Source organism: Exophiala xenobiotica (assembly GCF_000835505.1).
Source record: "Exophiala xenobiotica strain CBS 118157 unplaced genomic scaffold supercont1.5, whole genome shotgun sequence".
NCBI lineage: Eukaryota > Fungi > Ascomycota > Eurotiomycetes > Chaetothyriales > Herpotrichiellaceae > Exophiala > Exophiala xenobiotica.
This window is the reverse complement of record NW_013562490.1, coordinates 1,466,634-1,478,382: the sequence shown is the minus strand read 5'-3', so window position 1 is coordinate 1,478,382 and position 11,749 is coordinate 1,466,634. Positions and strand designations below refer to the sequence as shown.

Below are 11,749 nucleotides of genomic sequence, written 5' to 3'. Positions count from 1 at the left end.
AGCAGACGTTCGCCTGGAAGAGCGGATTGGGCCATTGATTGGCTCAGTCAGCAGTGACTGTGGGCGCTGCACCAGTGGCTTGCAGCTTTTCAGCAGCATATGTCATGTCTGCTGCGGACCGGACGACGCCGTGAGCTGCAAGATACTAGGTACACGTCAGCGTGCGCAGTATGGAAAAGGAGCGATTGGATCTGTGCCTGGAGAGCCTAAGTTAGTGGTGGTTGCAGCACTGGCAGTGGCAGCGCAGGTCGCCTGCTCGTGCGTGCCATCGTTGTGTGTGGCTCTCTTTCTCTCGACGAGTCATACCACAGGGGTCGCTCGCCTGGCTTTTTCCGTGGTACACCATTCTTGAGAATCGTGTTTTTGTCCACTACTGTCGCTGTGTCCTCAGGCCAATGCACGTCGCGCGTGCAATTGCCTGGGATAGAAGAACTTTGCCGAGCCCCCTCGCTCTCCTCTCTTGACCCTAGTCCCTTTTCGGCCTTACGTCAGGGGCCCATCATGCCTGCGCCTGCGCCTGTGCTGTGCTGCACCCAACCTGTTCCAGTGTCTCCTCCTCTTAACACCAGCCCATCCAACCTGGAACCCACCACACCACCATGACCAGCCCACCAATTGGGGCTCGCCGACTACCTAGTACCTATTGTGTTCACTGCCCTGTCAGCGGAAATCTATTTTCGCCCTTGCACAGCTCGCTTTGCCTGTCGTGTCGTGTTGGAGCTTCCCGCTTTGTGCAACACCTCTGGATCTTGCAGTTCGTGCTAACTATCCTGCAGGCCCATCTGAAGCCCATCGCAGTCATCTCACTGGTGTTGATGGCCCCTGTCTGCTCATGTCGAGAGATCCGGCCGACAGCCGGGCTTGGAGATGCCATCATCACAGCCGTCCCCTTCTAAGCGACTGGTCTACCTCGTCCCGAGTCCACAGGCTATTCCTTCCGTCCGCCAGATGCGATCGTCCAGCTCTGCAAGGGTTGTCACCGATCTATTGAATCACTCATCACAGCCAAATGCTTCGACTGGACCTGAATCATCCCCAGACCCCTGCCTACCTGAAACTATCGAATCTGATGCCTCAGAAAGGCCACAACCGAAACGATACAATGATTTTGTGTTTCAGACCAGTATTCGCTTTCAACCTGATGCCCAGAGCAACAAGTGATAGTTGGTCAGGCTAGACAGCCTCACTTCCGCCAATGGCAAAAACATGACGCTGATTCAAGATTCGACACTTGCTTGCGTACCGTCAACTCGAGGCCGTCCATCTTCAGTAATTGGACATGCTTCTTTCTGTTCACCGTGGCTCTGTCGCCCTGTTTCGCTTGGTTTCGGTCATCGCTGTGTCTTCATCATTAGCTTGGTGACGACTCAAGCTGAACGATTTCAGCCGGATCCAGATCTCCTCCCCTCTCAAAGGCTCTCAGGTTGGATCATGTGGGCAGAGCCCCGCCAGATTCGTACACAGGCGTTATTCACACACTACTGTTTACTACAAGCACGATGGTCTTCACAATTTGAGTTCATGGAGCCTTCCGCGGCTGAAAGTGAGTAGCAACCTGTGGACCACTCGGCAAGCCAGGGCTACGTTTAGCTTGACCCCATGGAATTTTAAACTGGCGACTGATGTTGATGGATTCAGCATTGGCGCACACCATCTATTCCAGCTAGGCCGTTCCCGGTGCCCCTGTTATGCCAAATCTGAGATCCTTTAGCTCCGAAGTCTCCATCTGCGAGGGCACCTAGACAAAACTTGCCCATCTTTGACAGTTCAAGGCTTGTCGCACCCTGGCGAACGGCGGTCCCGGCCTGCGGATTGCGGCGATCTACATCTGACAATTTGTTCGCCAACTTACTTCGGCTTCGGCCCAGAGATTCGCTGCGAGGGTAAATCCTTGCTCACCTGGGCCCTGGTGTCTGTGCCAATGCCTGCTTTTCCACTGACATTTGGCCATGCTCATTTCCAAAGCGAACCAGGAACGTCTTACCGAGTCTCAATCCAGCAGTGAAGGTGCGCCATCTTCCATCCTCGGAGTCCTGCTGCAGGCCTACCGTGCCTGAGGCAAACTGGGTCTCCTCTGGGCCCATCCACTCCGTCGAACTACCAGGCCACTAAAAGGTTGTGGCTGGCAGCCCTCTATTGCGGCATTCGGAGAATAACGACCTCAGAAGGTGGAACGCATCTCTGATTGGGAATACTCTGCTTCCCCAAGGTGCATCCGGGCTGCCAGTCCTGCACACCCATCAAAGGCGCCGCCTCCCCACAAATATAGGGCAGTATCCTGCTCCCAAGCATGGTCATGACCTGGATTTAATTCTCAGGTCTCAGACACAGTCTTTGACTCGTTACCGAAGCTCAATCAAACTTGACCACACGCACATCAGCCGTTGCGCTATTATACCAAGAGCCTCGCGGCTGTCCAATCAGACCCGAATACACCCTGTGATCCAGCTCGACTCGTCTCCTGATGATTCTGAACACATTGCTCTTCCCATATCCGGCATACCATTGAGAACCCTCTTGGGACCTTCAGCTTTGGATCCTAGCGCTGTCACTGGAGATTCACTCCCTGGCTGTCAACTTGTTCCTTCTGCGGATCATCCGTCTGCGCGTCGGCCCTTACGTACTGCCGGGTCTGACAGTCACGTCAATGCCTCAGCCATCCGACGTACTTGAATGATGTCGGTCGCCACGGAGACCCTTCATCAAACCAGCAGTAAAGTCCATTTCATTACCGCAATGTCAGAGTCTGGCAGTGAAGCAAGCAAGGTAGCAAAGAAGAGGTCAGTAGTTCTTTTCTCCTTCCCTCCATGGACCACCTCTGACCAGGCCTCAGGGAATATAACCGCAATGCCCAGCGAGTCTTTCGTAGGTAGCCGCTACGGCTTGTCCATTGCCCCCTTTTCGCGAGTTCGCCTTCTATCGGGCACTAATGCGGGCTAGGGCAACGGCGCAAGGAACACTTGAGCAAGCTCGAAGCGGCACAACGTGAATTGAATAGTTTCCAAGTGGAAGAGGTCGAGCGGCTCCGTCAGGAAAACCAGCTACTTGCACAAGAGAACGAAGCTCTGAAGGCGACTTATGGCTCACAGGCCAACTCTCCGGGACCGTCGATCACTCCTGTCGAACTCAGAGCATCGCCCTCAGGATACATAAACTACGGAGCACCTCCTACTGGCTATCTCGGTCCGGTAACAGCCAATTCCTCTTATATACCCGTTGCGGGCCCGTCAGGACTTCCTCCGCCGACCTCAACTCCCCTGTCAAGCGCAAGCACAGACCCAAGCAATCTAGTTGTGGTCGTCCCTTTCAATATCAGCGAAATCCGACAGTCGCTGCACCAGATGTTTGCTCCCGTTCTGGAAATACCGGTCATCTCAAACCCGCAGACACACTTGGCTACTCTAGCAGCCCTCGAGCCAACCTTACCACCATCCTTGAAACCTACACCGTTACAACTTTCCACCCCTCATCACGCATATATAGACATGATACCTTCACCCGCCCTCAGAAACCAATTAATCACGGTTGGTCCGGCAAACTCCAATTCTTTTCTCACCGAAGCATGTACCATCGCATGCGATATTGAAGACACTGGACAAATGATCGTATGGGGTGAAGACTGGTTGAACGACTTCTCCTGGGAATTTTCTCCCGCCGTCTTTGAACGATGGGGAAGCTTCGTTCTTGGTCCCGAATGGGTCCAACGTGCAAACTTCTGGCGACGACAGAGAGGAGCACCACTTTTGCCCTTGCCAGTTTATGATTGACGAGATATGGAGGAACTCATGCCTATTTTCCAACAAGAAAGGCCTTGTCGATCCTTGAGGAGGCCATCAGACCAGAAGCTTTCTCGAAAGACGACACTCGAGGGAATATTTATGCCAGGAATAAGTCAGTTGGATGAACGATTACGGACCCACGTCTATCCCAGCGACGTGTCGAAGTGGCGATGTCCCCGACAGCGTCGTGGAAGGACGAGGTTCAATCTAACAACAGGAATAGAGAAGGCGCGGGTCGTCTCCTCGGAACTACTGATTTCCTTCACCACCATCTGTCCATTGTTGTGGGTTAATGTCTACGTTATGATCATGTACTATGATTCCGCCTCTTGCTTTTTGTTTTCACTTCCTTGCTCTGTTACGCTGGGGGACGAGTCATTGGCCCAAAGAGAGGTCGAAGACGACAGCCATCTGGTCCACAGCGTCGAGTATATCGTGGAGGAAAAGCTTTATTGCGTTTTCGCGAAGGATACCCAATTTTGATTTCGTGCGTGGCATTGTACATTGGCGCGTTGTGCAGCGCAACAACAAGCATTGTTGCACGTTTGAGACAGGAGAATGCAAGCATTCTCCTCACAAAAGACCTCCATACCATCAGGCATTGCGCAAGTGCGTCTGGAAAGACATATTTATGTTCCACTTAGAAGAGGGCGCAGTTTTTGCAGCTTGCAGACAAATGTGCGTAGGGTCAGCGAGTATTACGTACATAACCACCATTCCAACTTCTTCCTTCCCACAATGCCTGATCGACGATGGCTCGCAGAGAGCTTCGGAGTCAGCTGCAGCACGCCAGAAAGAATCTAACTCCCCCATCTACTCTCGGACCTCTTGCTAGAAACTCGGTATTATTCCACAGGGGCTATCCTTGGCTCCTTCCTGAGCAAGCCCGCTGCATCGAGGTCGGAGAGCAACTCCTCGCAGTATCTGCATCCTTTGCATCCGATCTTGCCTTCAAATAGGCCGGCTCAAGGACCCGGGTCACATCTGTCTCGATGGCCAGGCATGGAAGGTCATTCGTCGACTCTGAAGACCTCCTCGAGAGCACATGCTTGTCGACATCACAATCGTCCCAGGCAACCAACCCACCTCATAACTAACGAGCGAGTGTACCCCTCTGATTTGTCCAGAATCAGGTCGATAGGTTACTAGTTTCTTCCCTCATGACGACCTTTTGGCTTGACCGAGCAAACAGTGCCAGCCTATGCCGACGAAGCAGAGAATCTCTTCAAGCTTGTCCAAAACGCCGTACTAGCTACAGTCCAAAGCGAATGGTCGATCAGGTTGTTTTTGGACGTCCCCTCCTCCAGATCCAGGACGAGCCGTTGAGGCAGCTATGAGAGGATGTTGTACCGATTGACGAGTACAAACCTTGTAACAGGATGAACATGCCTGAGAGCCGCCACTCGTTCTCATAAGTGGCATGTCACCTGAAAAAGCCTGACCACAACACGCGAGGACATAGTGAATTTTCAATAAAAGATCTACAACTTGGCACTGACAAGTCACCAGGGTCGTCGCTCGTCGACAGATTGACATCGACGACCACGTTTGAGCAAAGCGAGACGGGAGGAGGTCATTACTTTGCCAACACTTTATTGATGGTTGGCAGGAAAGACTGGATCAGACGTATTGAGTACTAGGAGGTACTCAGCAGCCGTTCAAACTCCCTAAAGACTTGTGAATGTTGGCTGCCATTGTCTATGTAAGTAAGGTTTCTGACGAGTGAGCCTGAGAAAAAGCACCCTCAGAATTTGATACTTGGACCATTCTGATACACCTTGACAAGTCCATCGTAGGCAAAAGGAAGACCAGGCGACGGGCTATCCATACGGTTTGGAAAGACACCGGGAGCGTTGAGATGGTCCGGAGCGCGAGAGAAGGACTTTGGATACAGTATGTAGAAGTAGAGTGTACACAGTATGTAAGTAAATATATGTTCAGTGCAAATTTTTGTACATTTTCCCGCATGAGAGCTAGAAGTATATACATGGTCAACTGTCCAAAAAAAGTAACTGTACAGTGGAGAAGGTAAGAGCTGAGAGGGTATCGCTGCAACAATAAAGTGATCAACGCCCAAGAAAAGTCCACCTGCAACGCCAAACCCTATGCAATGTTCCTTTTCCTTTACTGACATGAGTTTCTGTCATATATCATATTGATCGTCGCAAAGATGTTCAGAGTCTTTGAACCAAGTAAGTACAAAGTCTTGAATTCGTCGATTCTTTTCCAGTAATCGCAGTCGAATTGGTCGCTGGTTCGCGGCGCAAGACAAGTCGACGCGAGGAGAGCGAACAGATCGTTCGGAGGTGACAGACCGTGTTAATAAGTGGCTTCGTTGATATCAAACACGGCCATGAAGGTTGCTGACATCGCTAGAGCGGCATGAAAGCGGCTAATCTGACCTTGGGACGGGAGGCGCGAGTTCTTGGGTTCGTGTTTGAGGACTTAACTAGTGTCTGTCGGACATGCGAGGCGATAGGAACAATTGGAATGCTTGAAATCCAAGTTTTGTGCTCAAGCAGTCTTCACAGGCTCCAGGTCAAGTGCGTCTCCATCTTTCGAGATGACGACTTTTGCAAGGTCACCGGTTTTCAGCTCGCCGCGGATGATCCTATCCGCCAGTTTGCGGCCAATCTCATGCTGAATCAGGCGGTTCAGTGGTCTGGCACCGTATCTCGGATCGTACCCCTTTTCGCAGAGCCAGTCTTTGACATTGTCCGAGATGTCCAGCTTCATTCTGCGGTCATCAAGTCTGGCTTGGAGCTCTTTGATACGGATGTCGACAATGTCCCGAAGCGCAGACTTGGAAAGCTTGTTGAAGATGATGAACTCGTCGATTCGGTTCAAGAACTCGGGCGGATAGCTTGCCTGGACGACTTCCATGACACCTTTCTTCTGCTCTGGCGTGACGTTCTCGACGTTGGCACCGGACCCCATCAATATCTCGGCGCCCAGATTGCTAGTCAAGACGATCAGGGTGTTGCGGAAATCGACTTTGTGGCCCTGGCTGTCTGTCAAAAAGCCTTCGTCGAGGACTTGCAGCAACAAGCTCGAAATGTCGCGATGTGCTTTCTCGAATTCGTCAAAGAGCAGGACGGCGTACGGTTTCCGTCGTACAGCCTCGGTCAGTTGTCCTGCGTCCTCGTAGCCAATGTACCCTGCGGTCGCACCGATGAGTCGAGATACGGTATGCTTCTCCTGGAATTCAGACATGTCGAATCGGACGACTGCGGTCTCCGTGCTGAAAAGGAAGTTGGCGATTTGTTTGCAGAGTTCCGTCTTGCCTACACCGGTTGGTCCGAGGAACATGAAACTGGCCAGAGGTCGGTTCTCATCGTTCAAGCCGGCCCGCTGCATACGGACAGCATTGGCCACGGCGGCGAGAGCCTCATCTTGTCCTCTAACATGCTCTCTCAACTTGTCCTCCATCTTTACGAGCTTTTCAACTTCGCCAGCCATAAGTTTGGTGACTGGGATACCTGTTGTCCGGCTGACCACGTTTGCGATATCATCGGCGGTCACAGAGTCGTGAATGAGAGTTTCGCCATCTTTGGTGGTCGTATGAACTTCCTCGCCTTCCCTGGGTAGTTGAGCCTCGAGTTTGGGAATAGTGGCGTACTGGAGTTCTCCTGCGCGTCCGAAGTTACCTTCACGTCTTGCCTGCTCCAGATCATGCCGAGCCTTCTCGAGCTCTTCTTTCGTCTTCTTGATGGTCTCGATCTCAGCTTTCTCGCGATCCCAAATCTCAGTCAGGCGATAGACTTCCTTTCTCTTTTCCACCAGCGTCTCCTCCAATTTTTGCCGACGCTCCTTCGAAGCGACGTCAGTCTCCTTTCGTAATGATTCGAGCTCGATTTGGATGGTCATGATCTCGCGGTCGAGTTTCTGGATAGAGTCAGGCTTGGATTCTTGCTGCAATCTCAAAGCAGATGCAGCCTCATCAACTAGGTCGATAGCCTTGTCTGGCAGAAATCGGTCGGTGATGTAGCGGTTGCTGTACGTCGCGGCAGCTACAAGAGCGCCGTCGGTAATGCGGACACCGTGGTGAACCTCATATCTGTCTTTGATGCCTCTTAAGATGGAGATGGTATCCTGGACAGATGGTTCGCCGACCACGATAGGCTGGAAGCGTCGGGCTAGAGCAACATCCTTTTCGATTTGGCGATACTCGTTCAAAGTCGTGGCGCCACAACATTGCAGTTCGCCACGGGAAAGCGCTGGCTTCAGAAGATTACTTGCATCGATGGAGCCTTCTGCCTTTCCCAGACCGAGGAGAGTGTGCAATTCGTCGACAAAGAGAATGACACCGCCGTGTGCCTCTTCCACCTCTTTCAAGACTCGCTTTAGCCTTTCCTCGAAATCACCTCTGAATTTGGCACCAGCAATCAACTGTCCCAAGTCTAGCGAGATGACTCTCTTGTTCTTGATGCTTTCAGGCACATCCCCTCTCACTATCCGTTGTGCAAGACCTTCGAGGATGGCAGTTTTACCTGTGCCTGCGGCACCAATCAAGACGGGATTGTTCTTCGTCCGCCGAGACAGGATCTGGATTGTTCGGTGGATCTCTCCATCTCTTCCAATGACCGGATCAAGCTTCCCATCTTTGGCACGAGCTGTCAGATCGACACCGTATTCCTCTAAGGCAGACTTTTCTGGTTCCCCTCCCATGTTCATCCTATGTGTGCCGCCCGGGGGATGCGGTCTGCCATTGGCGTATGTTCTGACGGAAGAGGCCAAAGGATGCGTAATTGATGGTATGACTGATCGCGAGAGTAAAGAGGACCTAATGTCCGAGGCTAGTAAGGGAGGTATCCGACGAGATGCAGGCGTGGAAAATGTGCGGGTTGCAGCGGCTCGCCGCACGAGCGAGGACTTCGCTACGTTCATTGTGAGGAATGATTAGAAGTGCCTATGATGGACACGTTCGACAAGTGTTATCGATGATCGAGTAGAGAGTGCAACATGATCACAAAATGAACAAGGAATTAAGAGGTACTAGTAGTCGCGTGCAATGGCTATTCTCGAAGCCTCGAGAGAAATCCTCGTATGATCTCATGTTTGATGCCAGAAGAGGAATGGTCAGCGAAGTGTGCCGTATCCAATCCAATCCGATCCAGGTATGCCACCCACAGCCTCGTCAGCCTCGTCAGCCTTGCGCTCCGTGCATCTGGTACTGTGGTCCAAACGAGCTCTCAGCCTCAATGCCATTTCCAAGGAGAGCGCCAGCAGTCCATAAACATTTGATGAAGCTCTGAGAGCAGACGATATGGGCCATACCGACATAGATCCATACACTCGACCCTATTTATCTCCTCTTCTTCCTCCCCATACCACTGCGGTTACTACCCGCACGACTCGCCTCCGACATCACACTGGCAGACCTCTTGTGCGCACGCGTAACCGCTGACAGAGGCACCGCATCTTCATGCGCAGCGCCGTCCTCTTCAGCATTGTCCGAATCTTCAGGCGCCGGGTTCAGAGCGTGGTTGTCATCTTCACCGTCGGCTTTCTCATCTTGATCTTCATCTTGATCCTCTTCATCCTCTTCTGACTCCTCCTCAGCCTCAGCCTCAGCCTCGCCTTCCTCATCTTCATCCTGGTCCTCATTCTCCGCATCACTATCCAAGTCTGGCGTAGCAGCGACTTCTGCCTCGTCTTCGTCCTCTTCGTCATTATCTACACCAAGCTGAGGCCGGTCATCATCATCATCCTCCTCCTCCTCTTCCTCCTCTTGAGCATCTTCATCCTCTTGGTCCTGATCCAGGTCGGCAACAGACTGATCAATCTCCCCGCCCTGATAATCATCCTCGTCCTCTTCCGCATCCTCATCTTCGTCAGCATCTTCTTGCTTGGGACTAGATGCCCCCACAGCATCCTCTTCATCCTCATCAGCATCTGCATCCTCATCCTGCATGTCCAGGGCCATAGTACTCTCGTCGCGCCCACCTTCGCCGTCTTGTTGCTTCTCTTGGCTGTCGTCGACTTCAGCTGCGGCGTCATTCTCTTTATCCTCCTCTGTCACGGCCATTGAACTGTCTGGCACCATGTCAAGCTTGCTGTCAATGATCTGGGACGAATCCACCTCCATAACATCCCCGTTCTGTTGGCCGGGTTGTTCTTCTTCTTTGGGGAGGCCTAATCTGATGCGTCTCTGCTCTTCGAGGATCTTGATTTCCGTCGCAATCTTCTCATTGACCTTTCTTGCATCAAGCAGGATATTGATCTCTTTGACCAACCTCTCAAACTCGCGACATACCCTCTCCGTCGGCATGAGCAAGCGTTGCGGAATGCCCAACTCAGTCAAGGCAGCTTGAATCTTCGTAGTCTGCGTCTGACTTTTTGCCATGGTAAGACGATTAATCTTCTCATGCCGGAACTGTACACCACTGGTGAGTCGCTCTTGAGGATGAGATACACCGAAGCGCGCTTCTTCCTGGGGTGTCAACACTCGAACAACCGGCTGCGACATCGAGCCCTTCTTCTGGTGACCAGAGTCTTCTGCTTGACTGTCCATAGTATCACGCCGATTGTATTGGGCATGACTGGCCTTCCGAGCATCAGTGGGCGTGGCCATTGAATGACCGGTATGAGCTCCCTCGGGTATAGGACGAGGCGGCTTGAGTCTCTTCTCCTTGGCGAGCATGTTCTGTAGAAGAATGGACAATCCCGCAGAAGTCTGATACAACGCTGTTGACTGCTCCTCGCCTCTCTCAGTCCGCCTAATGGGTGCGACGGGTTCGAGTCGTGCATACAGATCGGCCCGCAACTTCATGAAGTCATCTTCATTCTTGGTGATACGATAGAGCTCCTCAAGCAGGATTCTTTCCTCGTCGGCTTCGTCTTTCGTGCGTTCAAACAATTTCTCTGCCATAGCCTTGCGCATGGTCTCTGTCTTCGCATCGAAGTTGCGCATTTTCTCCCATAGCTGGAACTCTGCTTGCGTCATATTGCTTGCGGGAATTTGCGTTTCAAGCATTTGGGCAGTAATAGTGTAATATCGCTGCTTGAGCGCTTCCATGGTACGATCTGGATATTTCGCAGCGACCTCTGTGCCAGCCGCCTCGCCGTTCTGTTGAGACCCATTCGAGACCGCGATCTCTTTTGCATCGTACCTGTCGGCAATGATTACCCATCTCAGATCGTAGTCCCGACAGAGCTCCATGAGATAATCCGTCTCTTGTTTCGTCCAGTCGTCGGATTTCAACAAATTCTCATACTGCTCATCCGTGTACGACGGTATTTGCACCTTGACATTCCATTTGTGCGATGGGAACTCTTCTTCAAAACGCAGTTCTTGCACGGCTGGAGCAGCCTTCGAGTCATCAGTCATCTCTACATCTGTAGATCCTTCAACACCAGTAACAGCCGGCGGTCGAGCCTGCGAACCCGGGATCGAGCGCTTCCAATGTCGCAGCACCAATCCATCCGTTCTTGCACCATGCTGGAATGGTCGTTCCTCCCAATGTCTGGGCTTGAATAACTTCTGCGATATCGAGGGTCTGGACTTGTAGGATCGCTGTTCGACGATTGCAATAGGGGGAACAGAATCGCCCATGAGCGCCTGGACTTCGCGTTTGAACCCGGTGACACGCGCTTGAGGCTCGATGGCTTTCTTCTTCTTGGGCGCAGGTTGGCGTGGGCCTGCCTGGCCCAAGTTCATTATGTCGCGGATGTCGCTTGTTGAGGCCATCTTGCTTTCGTTCCCTGACAGCGTGTATTTACGGCGAGGATTGAGTGGAATTTCAGTCTGCCGTGGACTCGGCTGACAACATGCAGGTTCCGTAACACGCGTCGAGGTAATGAAAGAAGATGGCGGCACCGCCAGTAGTGAATTGCAGAGGAAGGGAGATGTCTAAGAAAGGCACCGCGAAGAATCAGAGAACGTAAAGGCGGCGGGATATCTTTTCGTTCCTCTCCGCATCGCACTCCAATTCTTTTGGCCCCTGAACTGGCAAACGCCAACATTTACA

General features: G+C 52.2%; 3 protein-coding genes across 3 annotated transcripts; 1 reads left to right on the top strand and 2 right to left on the bottom strand.

Moving 5' to 3' along the window:
• Nucleotides 1–2,268: 2,268 nt before the first annotated feature.
• Nucleotides 2,269–4,186, top strand: PV05_08287 (uncharacterized protein). The gene is made up of 3 exons (XM_013457791.1): nt 2,269–2,780; nt 2,834–2,865; nt 2,941–4,186. Exons 1-3 carry the CDS (start codon nt 2,674–2,676, stop codon nt 3,765–3,767), a joined length of 966 nt encoding a protein of 321 aa, XP_013313245.1. The 5' UTR covers nt 2,269–2,673; the 3' UTR covers nt 3,768–4,186.
• A 1,462-nt stretch (nt 4,187–5,648) lies between these two features.
• On the bottom strand, nt 5,649–8,778 carry PV05_08286 (uncharacterized protein). The gene has a single exon (XM_013457790.1). The coding sequence runs from the start codon at nt 8,664–8,666 to the stop codon at nt 6,294–6,296; it is 2,373 nt and encodes a 790-aa protein (XP_013313244.1). The 5' UTR covers nt 8,667–8,778; the 3' UTR covers nt 5,649–6,293.
• On the bottom strand, nt 8,775–11,629 carry PV05_08285 (uncharacterized protein). Its single transcript, XM_013457789.1, has one exon. The coding sequence runs from the start codon at nt 11,467–11,469 to the stop codon at nt 9,085–9,087; it is 2,385 nt and encodes a 794-aa protein (XP_013313243.1). The 5' UTR covers nt 11,470–11,629; the 3' UTR covers nt 8,775–9,084.
• Between the last annotated feature and the right edge of the window lie 120 nt (nt 11,630–11,749).